The sequence below is a fragment of the Diadema setosum genome, chromosome 11, assembly GCF_964275005.1.
Source record: "Diadema setosum chromosome 11, eeDiaSeto1, whole genome shotgun sequence".
Lineage (NCBI taxonomy): Eukaryota > Metazoa > Echinodermata > Echinoidea > Diadematoida > Diadematidae > Diadema > Diadema setosum.
In genome coordinates this window covers 11,641,137-11,657,591 of record NC_092695.1, presented here as the reverse complement: position 1 = coordinate 11,657,591, position 16,455 = coordinate 11,641,137, and the positions used below count along the sequence as shown (strand labels likewise).

The 16,455-nt window shown below is 40.5% G+C and overlaps 1 protein-coding gene across 1 annotated transcript in view; it reads left to right on the top strand.

Moving 5' to 3' along the window:
• Positions 1-6,030: 6,030 nt before the first annotated feature.
• LOC140234688 (phosphatidylinositol-3,5-bisphosphate 3-phosphatase MTMR8-like) overlaps positions 6,031-16,455 on the top strand; it is a 35,069-nt gene continuing 24,644 nt past the window's right edge. The window contains exon 1 of the mRNA XM_072314723.1: positions 6,031-6,437. Within this exon, the coding sequence (XP_072170824.1) occupies positions 6,378-6,437 (60 nt within the window). The 5' untranslated portion in view covers positions 6,031-6,377. The remainder of the gene's footprint in view (positions 6,438-16,455) is intronic.

Sequence of the window (16,455 nt, the reverse complement as noted above, 5' to 3'; positions counted from 1 at the left end):
TGTTATACATAAACGTAAAAGAAAAAGTCACTTGAACGAAGTAATCAAGTACAATGAATCTAACAGTATTGTTTTCATTTCTGTTACATACATTTCTGGGTGTTTTGTTAGCACGGACCTGCGGAAGAACAGTCCTCGGACTGAAGTACGTGCAAGTCGTGCATTAAACAAAAATGGATGAAAATGAAATGAAAATGAAAATGAAACAGATAATGATTATATACGACATCATTCCATGATAATACAGAACGAAGCATGCAGGTGTCCTTTTATGCATATGCAAAACTAAGAATCACATGTACCTTCTGTTCAAAAGACAAACATAAACATAAAAAAATAACAGAAATAGAGAAGATCATCATCATAATAATGTATAAGCAAACGCTTGACGAGATAATGGCCTCAGAAATTATAGTTGCCTTACTGCAATAAACAATACGAAAAATTCGCGGGATATACTCAATTAGTCACCACTCACTGTGAGTGAGTGGAGAGGGGAAAAAAAAAGGAAATGAAGACAAAAAGGTTCAACGGTGCATTGTGCAAAAATGTGGAAAGTTTGTGTGGAGGTCAGTTGTGTGTATGTTTCTTAATATATTCTATCATATTCATTGTGTTTTAAGCTCGTGACCCTGCTTTGTCTAATATTGAATCATAGAAGTGAATGAATAAGAAGAAGCAGATGAAACACGTCAACGATATGCTCTAATAATCAGACATATTAATATTGATGTAATATCATGTCATCAAGTTGTTTTTAAATACAAGTAAATGATTTACACTGTTTTTAAATTTACTGTCGGGTGAAAGATTCCAGACATCAGGGCCACGATGTTTTACAGATTTTTGCGCTATTTAATTCTTGGGGTTTTCAAGATGATAATCATCAGATGAACGGCGAGTTGGGTATATAGAAAGAATGAATGTTGGAATTAGGGATTAAAAGTCATTGAACACCGAGGGAAGTTGGTCGAACGTGTGTTTATGCCATATAGGTTGCTGTTTGAAAAGTCACATCACTAGTTTCAAATGGAGAAAGCAGTGGGTCATAAGAAGATAAACATAATGAGATCGTAATCAGCCTCTTGCTGCTCATTTTTGCAAAAGTAATATATTGAGTGAGTTTTTAGTTCCGAACCACAATTTTATTTCCCAAAACAATACAGCATTTGATATATAGATATAAAAAGACATTTTATTTTTTTCAAAATAGACAAAGACCTCGCAGAAATCAAGTTTCTCATGCAGGTGGTATATGATGAGATTCTGAAGACAAGAAACTGAAGCATGAACATTGTTTCTGTGATCATTCTAAGACAAATTCGAATCAATAGTAATGCCTAAGAATTTAGCAGGCCCTATATATCTCTTTTCAAAAATTGCCTGTTCGTCAACACGAATAGTGTAATTAATATACTCGACATTTGAAACATTACACAACTTAGATCTTACCAAATTTGTCTTCGAAATATTAAGGATAACTTATTACATACAAACCAACATGGGAGGCTTTTTATCTCAGTATCTAGTGTGGTGATAGGAGTTACAAATATTTGTGGGAATTAAAAAAAAAAGAGTATGAAGCGAAGGTGAATTTATGATGTCATTAAAGTTTTCTTTTTAGAAAGAAAAAGGGACCCGATATGGATCCTTGAGGGACACCACATATTAATATTAGATTTATAAAAAGGATTCTGAAGAGTGAAATGCTACATTTTGTTTTCTGTTGGATAAAATTACTAACCCAAGATAAGCTATACCCCGGACACCATAACTCATCAGTAATATTGATCAATATGTCATGATCGATAGTATCAAAATTATTTGACCGAAAGATCGGTCTGTATCTGTCCGTCGGGGAATGTTCCGCGGAGACTGCGTCTGGCTTCACGGATCCCCTCCGTATATTACGGAGGACAGCGTCAATGGCAAAACTATAAAGAGTCCTCTGGACAGACGGATCTTTCTGTCTACAAAATTATATGCCTTTCATCATGGGCGTAAATCCCGGGGGGGGGGGGGATGGGGATGGGGGGATATATCCCCCCCTGAAAGGAGGAGGGGGGGGGGATGGCCTGTACAATCATCCCCCTGAATTTTTAGGGAAAAAATGGAGGAAGCAGAAATGTGATATGTATCAATTTTGGCATATTGCATGACGTTTGTACGCCGGCCTTCAGACAGGTAACAGAGCTGAACAATATATGCTATCTTGTAGGAAAATGTATACACAATTTTCTCAGGCGCTCGCTCGCTTCGCTCGCTCGCTCAGAAAGTAAAATCGACATACGCTGCGAGGTATGGCTCAGACGTTGACAACGTCAAATATTATAGGCCTACATGTAAACATCCTATGACGCGAGTAACTGGGGACCATCTGCAAAATATGTACGAAAACAAACAAACAAACAATAAAAAAAAAATCGCCATAATTGAACCCCCTCCATTTCCTGAATCATTATTGAGAAACGACAGTGACTGATGACTCAGTCAGGATGGGCATACCCAGGGAAGATCAGGGGCGTCGAATCTATTTGGGGGGGGGGGGGGCAAAGGGGCATTTGCCCCGCCCCTATGTGTTTAGGCAGACAAATCATTTATCCCCCAAGCAATTCCCGAGATGAGGACAAATCTCGAGCTTTCTTAATGGAAAATATTGTCCAAATATCGCCAGAATTATGCACCAGCTCGTTGTATTGCAATCATAAACATGCAAATGCTCTGCTATACAGGATCCCTTTCGATAACTTTGTACACTTTTGATATTGACGTATATTTCCCTAATTTATCAAAGAGTGTGGAGCAGATCTTATATTATGAAGAGGCGTCGATGGGGGGGGGGGTGGTTCCCCCATAAAAGTGGGACAAACAAAAGCGAAAAATATAGCTAAAAACGGCAGTTTTTGGAGTGTAAAATGTCAACATTTTAAAGCTCGCTCGCTGCCTCGCTCGCATTTAACCGCTATGCCATTCTCCTGATGTTGTTGCCAGTGACTGACAGCAGTTTTTTATGAAGAGGCGTCGATGGGGGGGGGGGGGGGGGGGGGAGGGGGGTGGTTCCCCCATAAAGTGGGACAAACAAAAGCGAAAAATATAGCTAAAAACGGCAGTTTTTGGAGTGTAAATGTCAACATTTTAAAGCTCGCTCGCTGCGCTCGCTCGCATTTTTTTAACCGCTATGCCATTCTCCTGATGTTGCTGCCAGTGACTGACAGCAGTTTTTTATGAAGAGGCGTCGATGGGGGGGGGGGGGGGTGGTTCCCCCATAAAGTGGGACAACAAAAGCGAAAAATATAGCTACAAACGGCAGTTTTTGGAGTGTAAAATGTCAAAATTTTAAAGCTCGCTCGCATTAACTGCTATGCCATTCTCCTGATGCTGCTGCCAGTGACTGACAGCAGTTGCGCCCGGTGCGCCCCTTAATTGCCAAAGCAAAAAACATAGCTACAAACGGCAGTTTTGGGACTGTAAAATGTCAAAATTTTGAAGCTCTCTCGCTTCGCTCCCTTCGCTCGCTCGCATTACTAATCATTATTCCATTCTCCTTGTGTTGCTGCCAGTTATTGCCAGCAGTTTTCGCCCGTTGCGCCCCCCCCCCCCCCTTAATTTCCAAAGCGAAAAATATAACTACAAGCGGCTGTTTTGGGACTGCAAATTTAATGTCAAAATTTTGAAGCTCGATCGCTTCGCTCGCTCGCATTTAACCATTATGCCATCCTCCTGATGCTGCTGTCAGTAATTGCCAGTAGTTTTCGCCTGGTGCGCCCCCTTAATTTCCAAAGCGAAAAAATACAGCCACAAACGACAGTTTTTTAGACTGTAAAATGTCAAAATTTTCAAGCTTACTCGCTTCGCTCCCTCGCATTTAATCATTATGCCATTCTCATGATGTTGCTGCCAGTAATTGCCAGCAGTTTACGCCCGGTGCGCCCCCTTAATTTCCAAAGCAAAAAAATACAGCCACAAAGGACAGTTTTTTAGACTGTAAAATATCAAAATTTTCAAGCTCACTCGCTTCGCTCGCTCGCATTTAATCGTTATGCCGTTTTCCTGATGTTGCTGCCAGTAATTGCCAGGAGTTGCGCCCGGTGTGCCCCCCCCTTAATTTCCAAAGCGAAAAAATACAGCCACAAACGGCAGTCTTTGGACTGTAAAATGTCAAAAATTTTTAAAGCTCGCTCGCTCCACTCGCTCGCATTTAACCACTATGTCATTCTCCTGATGTTGCTGCCAGTGATTGACAGCAGTTGCGCCCGGTGCGGCCCCCCTTGATTTCCACAGCGAAAAATATAGCTACAAACGGCAGTTTTTAGACTGTAAATATCAAAAATTTCAAGCTCGCTCGCATTTAATTGCTGTGCCATTCTCCTGATGTTGCTGCCAGTGATTGACAGCAGTTGCGCCCGGTGCGGCCCTCCTTAGTTTCTAAAGCGAAAAATATAGCTACAAACGGCAGTTTTGGGACTGTAAAATGTCTAAATTATTAATGTAAAAAGATTTCATCGTGGGAGGGGGAAACCTCCCTACCATACCCTCCCCCCCCCCCCCTCGCTTGCTTCGCTCCCTCCGTGGCACATAACCGCTCCTTCTAAGATCAAATCCTGTCTACGCCGGCGATAGGCCCCATTATTTAGTAGGCCTTCACAGTGAGTCGCACAGGCGGAGCAAGAGCTGAAATACCACGATTTAGTCATTCAATTAATTATATTGTGAATATTTCATTTTCTTATTGTTTTTTAAAGAAAAGAAAACAAAATTTCACCAAAAGTGTGCACCAAATCGCTGAATTTCAGGTCTGAAAATGCAAAATCTTCCTCGTGTGGGAGAGGGATACACACCCTCCCCCCGTTCAGTCGTTCCGCTCCCTCTCACAGATATTTCAAAAACAAAAAGAAAAATGTTTTCATACTTTTAAGGTCTCATTTTCCGCCGAAAGTCATCTGACAAGCAAAAAAAAAAAAGCAACAAGAACAAAACGTCTTCATATTTTTCCTGCCACTTTCCTCCCACTATAACTTATTCCTTGCAAAAGAGTGGGACATCCGATCCCTGTAAAGTGTGTGTGTGTGGGGGGGGGGGGGGGTTCATCAAGCTTCCCTTCCCCTTCCCCCCCCCCCCCCCCCCCAAGGCTGCGCCGGTCCGGTTATGGGCTTGTAATCGTGGTGATGGTGACCACCCCCCCCCCCCCCCCCCCCCTCCTCAGTCCGGATTTACGCCGTTGCCTTTCATAAACCCATAAAACCTCCAACCATATGTTCTTTGTTAAAAAAAAAAATCTGTCACCTATTCAATAACAGGGCAGAATGTCACTTTATCTATGCAAAACCAAATTGGTATACAGGGACAAGTAGGCCTAAATCAATTAATGATATTGAGGGAAATAGACAACCTTCTGTGTATAACTCTTTCGAGGATTTAGGAAATACTGGGTGATGATGCTATCATTACGTTATTCGTTATGGTAATGTTATTCCCTATAGAGACAGTAAAGTGAGAAACAATGAGCTTGAAATGGGATATTGACTGACAATTAGAAATATGATCTTTCATATGATTTCTACATTATTGTGCAGTCCATTAACTATAGTCTTTATAATCATTTATATTAATGATTTTAAAATATTAATCATTTATATTTTGGTAGGGAAAGATAATTCTGGATACACTGCTGAACTGGTGGGCGTGTACTGGTGAGAGATTCCCTTCTTTTGAGCAGGGGGTCCCACCTCCCTGTTTTTGAGGGGATTTTGTTCTTTTCTTCGTCTGTTTTTGTCACAAGCGTACGCGTCAGGTGAGAGGCGTACGTAGAAACGCGTGCACATTAGAGGATGGTGGTGTTTATGGATGAAGAGGGACGTGGACGGGTTCGCGCGCACTACGCGCGTGTAAAACGTAGTGTGACAGTACACAGTGTATCTGTAGGCTATGGTTTATCGGATCAGAGCGATGAGCGAGTCAGTCGCGATGGATAGAGATCGGAGGACACGGGTTCATACGTGTGCTATATAATAGTGGATGGGATCCAAATATTCGCATAATTAGACTATAATATGCACAGGTGATATGAACAGATTCCGAGAAAGTAAGAGGTCGGCTTTTTGTACTGTTTATTTTTTCGCATTCTTTTGACAACTCATGTCAATTAGTGGTCTGATCAGGATCCGTCTGGGAATCTTGCTGACAACGTCTCGCTGGTACCGGTACAGCGACAGTGCAGTGCACGGACTGAGATCGTCAGCAGGACAGGCAGCAGCTAGCATCAAGCTTGTGAGTCCGACCTGCGACTGACTGTGCGAGTGATTCATTACCCCATCGTCTGTACATGACCGGCGGCGGGACAGGAAAGAAAGCATACGACTACTCATGTTGTTGAGCTAATGCCGAGAAGGAGGAGCAGTCGAACTAATTCCGTTATGGAATACATTACTACTCCAAAGGTATGCTTAGCATTGTGGAGACTGATTTCCTATGGTGTCACCATGTCACGTGTAGCTAGGAATAGGCTGTGCCTAGCCTGTGCATGTGTGGTTCTTCTGTGAAGAATGATTGTGTGTGAACTGTGTGATGCTTGAGTGTCTAGCCTCTGATTCTGAATGGTTTCGCGACACAATCAATTATCTTGCTGCTGTAACAAAGTTAGTGCGCTAGCTAGAATTTTTAGAACTCTAGATGATTGATGATCACTTAGTTATTGAGTTGGCGCTAGTTTTCTATTAAAGTATTATACCAATGGGGTTTTATGCTCATGCTCATCCACCATCATGTTCGTGTTCTGTACTGGCAGGTGATACTGACTGGATTGTAGAACGACAAATGGGTCTACAATACATTATTATGTAATTATCCCGAGTGCTGTTTTGTTTCACCGAGTCTGCAGGGCGAGGTGAATAGAACTGCATGAGGGATATTCAGATTATTTAGAGTAGACATCTAGGACATCTATTTGGAGTTCTACACAATCACAACAATACATCGATGTACCATCGACCATCATGCCCTCATGGGCAATAGTCCAGTACGTCAGTTGACCGAAAGATCGGTCTGTAACTGGTCGTCGGTGAAATGTTCCGCGGAGACTGCGTCTGGCTTCACGGATCCCCTCTTTATACAGACCGAAGTCAATGATGCCAGCTCTTGTGTGGATGTGCTGCCAGCGGTTGCGCACAGATCAAACGTTACGATAAACCAAATTTCAGACAGCTTTTTACATTCAAACAAGTTTGACATGACACGACACATTATGCAGCAATATTTGGGGTAAATTTCTCACATTGTGCAATCGAAATACTCACAGTAACTAGGTTATAACGCAGAAATTTAATCCATATCGCAACATCACCGTTCGCTAGCTGTAAGTCGCCATTTTGAATATGTTAGCCAATCACATACGAGGTACGTGTTTTAATAAAAAAAAACACGTAGAAACTACCTCGCATGTGATTGGCTAACAGATTCATATGTTTCTGCAGTTTGGCTATGATGCGACGGGCTGGTTGATGTGTGTTTTACGTTGAAAATTCTACCAAAATGTTGGATTATTCATTAATCTGGTGAGTGTACTGTACTGCATTCTTGAAATTTTGATTTTACTATACAAGCTTAAATTTGCCGACCTAGGGCCGTGAATTAGACGCAATCGAGAAGGGTGAGGTACCTCACCCAATTTTCCATAGAGACAGTGGTTAAAGACCATCCACACAGAGATGTGTACTATTAACTTCCATCTGTCTACGGAGGAGAGTGGTAACGTCAAAAAGATAAAAGACTCCTCCGGACAGACGGATCTTTCTGTCTAGTATGTCAGTAGCAGTAACTGGCACTACATACTTGCACAGTCGTTCACAACAGGAAAGTGCCTGAGTCACCTCCAAAAATCCATCTAAAATCCAGAATTTCACTGTGAAAACGCAGAATCGGCGCAACTTTTCCAAACCATGCACAAATTAGGTCCTGTGTTAAGAATCCTCAAAAATACAAAAGAAAAACAAAATCTCCGTACGTGCCGATGCATTGAATGAATGCACACAAGTACAGGGGCTGAATACAAGTGGTGAGTCACCAGAATTCGGACAGGAATGGGCGGCGCAACGATGCAACCTTGCGCCAACAAGGTAAGGCGCAGCGCATTTTTCAGCAGCCTTGTAAATGTATGCGCATTGACATTGAATGTGCATAGCGCGCATCTGAATTCTGGAGAGGCCGGACAGATTCTTGGGGATTATCAAGGTCATAAAATGTTGGGATTTTGTGAAATTTTATGTTTTATATTTAACAAAATCAACATTGAGAAAAAGTACTGTAGTTTGATATATTTAACATATATTGTGGCAGATATAATTTTGCATTGTGTTATTTGACTTTCAAGAACAAATATTGCAGAAAAGCTTAAGTGTCCGAAAACTGAAGGTTTTACTCTAAGTATACACCGTAATGATTACTCGCACACAGAATACTAACACGTTAGTAACAATACCTTGTTCACGTACAGCTGGCACAGCTGCGCATGCGTATTGCTGAACAGACTTGCATTTAAACTGCTACTTTCTGCGTTCTGTGCTCTACCAGGGTGCTACACGACTTTATTTTACCACTTGCCCGGTCGGGCAAGCAGATTTTAGAATTTGCTGCAAAACACTTGCCCGAATATTAATTTTACTTGCCCGAAATGAAAGCCCAAAATATAAGGAAATAATATACAAAAACATGTGTTAGTCAAGGGCTTGATAAAACATAATCATCGGAACACATTGATTTGCTGGAATGGAGTATACTGAGTAACAAATTTGGTCCGATCAAGTGTTGCTGTTGCATTGCACTGGGGCTTCTTCACATATTAGTGTTGGAAAGATGGTGAAATGAAATATAGAGTGCGTTGCATCACTAAACAGCCATTATATTTTGGCTTTTGTGTGGTTGACTTTGTGGGCTTGTTGGGGGAATAAGTGAGAAAAAAGGTGGTGTAAAACCTCTTTGCTTGCCCGATTCGGGCAAGCACTTGTTCTTATTGTTCAAAAACACTTGCCCGAATTTGATTTTCACTTGCCCCGGGCAATCGGGCAAGTGCTTATGTAGCACTCTGTGTATGCACACATACATTAGAAAGAATTGGCCTTGTCCTTCTGAAAGCCGTATTTACGGCTCTGGTCCTACTACTATAACCTTACGTCCCTTGTTGTAAATCTCGACATAGACAAAGTGTAGACGCGCAGAAAGCATTCGGTATAGTGGTGTGGTCAAAACACAGATTAATGGTACACCTGTCACGGACGGACTTGGCAGAAACAAGCTTACTGCTTCTTGGTAGAAACGAAATGGGAATTGGACGGTCGAACAGAACAGGAACCGAATGGCCGAACAGGAACGGAGAACGGGAACGGAGTACAGGAATGGGGCTCAGGAACAACGGAGCTCAGAAATGGAGCGGAGCACAGGAATGCAGATGTGCAGGAACGTAGCACAGGAACATCACTGAGCTGGATCATAGGCCCCATAGCAGATGGCGCCTCGTGGCTTCATATCCGGTTGGTGCGGTATTTGGAGACCGGACCTTTCGAACGAACCGTTGGAGACATGCTGTGTTTATGGTCTGCGCCCAGTCGGGCACAGGCACCCACAGCCCAAACGCGCATGCCTAGTGTTGCCACATAAAAGGTTGGCATACACACCTAGATACACTACACGTAGCTGTGATCAGCCATGCTCAGCCGCCCCCTTATGTAGAACGTGTTCTACTGTATGCCCCTGTCGTGTGATTGGTTACCATTAGCCGTCACTTTACACGTTTACCTGTGCCAGGCTGCCGCCACTGGGATTGGCCGCCTTTACATTGTAGCTGTCACGTGCATGCGCCTGTGTGTGCTACTCCATTCAGACTACAGTGGCATGACCATGCTATTAACTCTGCCAAAGTTTTCTGACAATCACATGATGCAATCTAACCAATCACAAGACATATTTTACTCTTCCTATTTACTATAATAACGTCATGCACTTCAAGTAGTACATTTTACTTCTAGTTCTACAAAATGAATACTAGTAAAGTGGTAAACTCGGCTTAGCGCCATTGCGGGTAAACTTGGCCCATGGCACCCTCATTACAAGGGGCTGAGTTCACCTGTTAGGCAGAGTTAAGCCATAACTTCGGTACTGAGAGAACACAAGACACGGTTGGTATTCAGTATCACTTGTGACACGAGTATGCTCATTCTTCATCATGTACATTGTATGCAAGTGTTGGTTAAACAAGGCAAATGCTCATGTTGACTATTGTTGTATTAAAGTTACAACTATGAGATTATGCAGAGGCCAGGCACAATGAAATTGAGTAATTTTAGAAGAAGCCATGTTGATCTAGGCTGTGCCTGTCGTCACTTCCACAACTGCCTTCGGCTTCGGTGCCAAGACTTGAGCTCTTGAGCTGGATGGTCTGTAGACCCTATGCCTTTTAGAATATACAGTACAGGTGTGTATCTATATCGGCACCCACACCAAGGTAGAACCTCCTGTGCCAAGGTTCAACCATGCGCAAAAGCATATACTGTAGGCCTAGGTTTCTACATGTATATAATGTAGCAGCCGGTCGAATTTTGAACGTCTTTGTGGTCGAGTTAAGGGCGCCTTGCGTTAATCTAATCTGTCTACATATAAATGTGTTATTTGCCGACGTTTGGTTAGAATCTACATACAATTTATCTAAAATAAAGGTCAAGATCTATATAATAGCAATTTTAGATCTAATGCACTTTCGTATCCATATCTCAAATTCTTCATGCCCAAATTGCACCAAAAGTCCAAAATAACATACATAATAATTATCAAGGTAGCTTTTTTTTTCCACTCACATATTTTCGTAAATTTAAAATGAAATTGAGTCTTGGAAAGTGTCGCTGTCGATATCTATTTTCGTGTCGTAGCTCAAAAAAACTTACCCTTTGTGATCGTGGCATACAGTGTAGTGTACACTACTGTGCCTGCATAATCTGAAACTGAAGTTCCAATGTAGTGATCTGATATTATGCGACACATCACAGTACTTTTAAAGTAACTGGGAGCTAAAAATCAATTGTACAAATGTCATAGAGGGAAGCCTAACTTTTGTGAACAAGCACTGTTGTACAGCATGTCCCCCAAAAAATTACAACGGGACCCTCTGCAATGATATCTTTAAAAATAGTGAATCAATCTAAATACAAATTCAGGGTATGAAACTATAAATCATTGCCCACATCTTACAGAAAACTCCATTCGATTTGCTTCAGTGGTCAAAGAGATATGAGGAATTTTGTAGAGGATGTTGGGAATCTCTTCCCTCCAAGTTTTGTCTATTGTATTCACACACAAGAGCACTGAATTGCTAAAATTGGAAGAATCAGACTCATGACATGCTTTACAACAATCTACATTTCTCTGTGACCACTTAACCAAATTGAATGTTTTTTTTTGTTTTTTTGTAAAATAGAGCTAAGATGTTATATTTTAAGACCCTGAAGTAGCACTTAGACAGGTCGATCATATTGGGTGTTATCAATTCGAAAGTCTGATTGTAATTTTTTTGGGACATACTGTAGTATGTCCAAAAAAAAAAATTACAATCAGGTTTTTGCATTGATTATACCCGATATGATTAAATTGTCTCAATGCTACTTCAGGGTCTTAAAATATAACATCCCCATCCCCATTCGGTCACAGAGAAATGTGGATTGTTGTAAAGCATGTCATGAGTTTGATTCTTCCAAGTTTAGCACTTCGATGATCTTGTGTGTGAATACAATAGACAGAACTTGGAGGGAAGAGATTCCCGACATCCTCTACAAAATTCCGTATTTCTCTTTGACCACTGAGGCAAATCGAATGGGGTTTTCTGTAAGATGTGGGCAATGAGTTATAGTTTCATACCCTGAATTTGTATTTAGATTGATTCACTATTTTAAAGATATCAATGCGGAGGGTCCCGTTGTAATTTTTTTGGGGGGACATACAGTGTACGGTATCTATATAGCATTGTGAAACAAGAACCCTGAAAGTTTTTTTTTTTTTTTGGGGGGGGGGGGGAGGGGGGTGGTTGGCACAGGTCTGGTTTTGCTTTGACTTCTATAACCACTTATAGGCGGGGGCGGAGTGACGTCACTTCCGCATAGCGACAAACTCGCTGCCCTTAGTGCGATGAAAACAATAGCCGTCAAACGAGCGTGCAACAGAGCATGCAATGCCGTCATACAATACGCGAATTGCAATATATGGGACCGTTCATTAGCACACATAAACGGAGTTTACGTGGATCTGCAGTGGAGCTGTCAGTTCACGCTGTGTTACTACTGTCGCGTTTAATGCTGTTCATTTCACTTTTATTTACCGCTGAATCTAGTTCATTGTTTCAGTTAAAATATGCTTTCATAGATTATAAGATGTCTTTCGATTACTGTGATAAACTTTCACGGGAAGCAAAGGAGAGATACGAGACTAAACTGTCCTCCATCGGCCTTGCAGTTTGTCCTTACCGTGTACCTAACTATACACAGCCCAGTCGCCGCTGTACATACGTATTCGCATAGCGTATTAACAGCGTCTGGTCGGGCTACCGTGTATCCGCAGACTCGTGGATCAATGACCCTACGTCGTGGCCAGACATTCAGTTCGCCGATGTGTACATGTACCTAACGAGTACACCTGGTTAGTAGTCGGTTATCATTTACTTCCAGTAATTTGAATTCAGAGCATATCGTCCTTGACTTCACTGGACTCCAGTGGGATCCGTCTTCATTCTCCCGGCTGATGGCAGCTAACCACCGCCTATATACAGCTGTACCTTCTCTGAGTGACGAACAGGCAATTACATTAAATAACATTGCAAGTCAGGTAATAATTGTGTAAACATGTTTATCGTCGCTGGGGTGACAAGACCTCGTATCTCAAAAATGTCAATTTTTTTTTTTTTTAGCTTAATGGTCAAACAATGGGTCAAGTGATGTCCTGGCCAAATCCCAACTGTCTTACTCCAAAAATGAAGCCACCATGGCATGTCAAAGAGAAGGCTTTCCCATTCACTATAGTTGCTTTGGCCGCCATGTTTTTTCGCTCTCCTGAACATTTGACATTTTTGAGATACGAGGTTTTGTCACCCCAGCGACGTTATGCTATTAAACCTTACAGGACTACAGAAAAACAATACTGGAACTGTCACTGTCTGCTTGAACCCCTTTGCATAATGTGAAGCCCTCTTGATATGCACCCAACTTTTAAGTACAACAGTCTATCATGTACAGAACATTAGATTACACTGTATGATGTTGAGACCAAGGTTTTACAGATGAACCAGAGGAATAAAATTTTTTGGTGTAGAATGCTGTGGTACTGTATGCGCCAAATATTTTGCGAGGTTTTTATTTTCTCGAATTTTGCGAGTCAGGTGCCATTTGTGAAATTAAAGACACACGAAAAAATTGACTCTGATCTTGATATAAATGTGACGTATTGGTATGCACATTTCTCCGTTCAGTTCAGTACTACACAATCACGAATTTAACCACTCGCGAAATCGTCGGAAAGTGCCGATTTGTGAAAATTTAGACTCGCTAAATATAAGGCATTTACAGTAGTTCACTAAACAAACTAAAAAGTATCCACAACAGTAGAAAGGTAGCAAGGTTGCAAGGTAGTGTAATATGAGACAAAGAGAGGTTTGTGATACTGTAATATGATTTGCCATATAGTGCATGATGCAATTAATGCAATTCTGACATTGATTTCTGTACTAGTCTTTATTGATAGCAATTTTTATCTTAAATCAACCATTAGTGGTTGATCCATAGCATGCAATCAATTAAATATAACAATTAAATTCCAGGAGATATTGCAGCCACTTTCAGTTGTGTGTGTACACCATCCCCAGACATCATGTACACAGTATAACATGATCCAGTACTTGATGCTCATTTATGTGACAGATCATAAATATCCCCCTGCCCAAGCAAAAGTGATATATTTCCTGATAAAGATAAGATTCTGAGAGTTGTTTATGTTACATTCAGATACTAAAGGACATTCTATTGAAGTTGTGACATAAACATAATAGAAAAATAAAAGGTGCATGGATGTCTGTCTAGATTCAAAGTGTTTCTACATTGAACTTATCACATGAATTTACAGCCAATGTGCGTGTATGCATAGATTAGAGGGTGACTGTCACGTGAAGATTGTACATCACTATGTAAAAGATAAAAGATTTTTTTTTTTTTAATGATATTTATATGTACATGTACATTTGTATAATAGTACTTGGAGAATATTTGGACTTATTCCCATCCAACTTGATATGGTAATTTAGCAGAAAATAAATCATGATTTAAATATTGTCTCATTGTCTGCTATGTGTGGGTGTTTACATTATGGTAGCTGAGTGGGTTTGTGCATGGGGCACTGCTTTTTCACGCAAGGCATCCCCGTTATGCATTGCAGCCTAATTGCTATGCATGTTAACAGGGTACATGTACATGTACTTGGTACTTGTGAACTTTCAAGTAGACAACCAAAACAAAAATTTATGAAGGTGGCATTTTGACATAATTATGATATTGCTGTGAGATTGTCTATAAGAATGCTGAAAGACTAGAAGGCAAATGACCAGTAACTCCAGGGCCCTGTTTTATCAAAAGATAAATTGATTTTAAATTTCCTTAACACACAGGTTGCCATAGACTTATCATAGAAATCAACTTTATTTTATAATCAATTTTAACTCTTCATAAAACAGGGCCCAGGTGTCAAAGGGTCTTACTGGCATTTGGCCTGATGTTGTGTTGAAATTTGAATGACTTCATAATCTATAATGGTTTACTGAAAAAGAAAAAGAAAAATTGTGTTGTATACTTGTACAATACATGTACAAGTGTATGTCAGGTTAATTGATCAGAAATTTGTACATCATGGCAGGGAGGACTTCACATGTTTGTGCATTGTAGGAAAGCCAAATTTGTTATTCATCTGTTGGACTGAGATGATTGAAAAGTTTGTCATCATAATGCATTGTATGTTGTTGGGGTTCTTTTAAGAAAAGGGAAGAACAGTATTTGTTTTGCAGATGACTATCACATGTAAAAACAGTTAAAGCCGCTGCAGATGGTTTAGTCCCTTTCTCACAAGTCCATGTTTCTTGAAAAAACAAAAACAAAACATGGCTGTACAGTGCATGTAGATGCAAAGCCCAGACTGTTTAAAAGGTACCATGGTATAGAGTAACATGATGTCAAAAGTGTGAGGCCAAAAAGGAGTCATGATGATCACGTAATACAGCATGAAGAGGAGATTGCCATTTACTCGGCTCAGCCAGCATGTCTGACCAGACTCTTTAACCAACTCACTGAGCCCACTAGAGAGGTGATTTTGCAGGCTACACTATGTATTTCTGCATTATCATACACAAGGTTTCACATGTTGAGGGATTGAGTATGATAGTGCTTGTCAAATTGGGATTATAATCATGTGCATAAAATATAAAGTATGTGTTGTAGCAATCTGTGATGTGAATATTGTAGAAAAGATACTGTAATCACTTTCATATTTTTTTTTGACAAATTTATGACACAAACCTAGCAATGGTTTAAACTTTTTCTTTGTAATCTGTATATTAATGACATTGTAGATGTTGAAATTTGTGGTTTAAACATTATCATTGCAAACTACTGGTCAAGAAAAAACACATTACTGTATGGAGTGTCAGTACAGAAATGTAGAAGGCCAAAAAAAAAAAAAAAAAAGAGTATTTGATGCAGATATTTGTACAATGTAGCAGTCACTTTTAAAGTGTGGACATTGCTGGAATGTACTAAATGCCTTCACTGCACTGCAGCTCTACATAGTTGGGAGTTAAGTGTAGGATTAGATATACAAAATTGTATGTTTCACATGTTGAACTCATTCAAAGCCAACATGTTACACAGGGATACCCTCACAGAATCCATCATGCTATTACAAATACAATGTGCACTGTACAATGTACATTATAAATCATGTAATGAAAACTTGGGAACCAAGCATGTTGACTACATTGTACAACTGGACAAGTTGTATGTGTATAATGCAACTCAATGTGGAAAGCTGGTAGACCTACACTACTGTATCTCATACTGTAACTGTGACATTAACTTGGCAAAGAACCTACAGGGTCATTTTGCTCTCATGGAAAAGAGACTTTCTTTATTGGTAAGTGCATTGAATGTGATCGCCAAGCATGGTGGTCTGGCTCTTGAAGAGATCATTACAAAACAGGGTGCCATATGGGGTGGTAATTTCTTCTAACAGTCAGGGTACATAATAAATTCATTGATTTGTTCAGAAGTAAAGCTTCTTGTGTTGATGCACAAGTGTGTATGCAGTCACTATCAAATATCTCTGTGAATCCAATAGGCTTTGTCAGAAGTAACTAATGCTGTAATCATTAATGATGTATAATATTAGCAA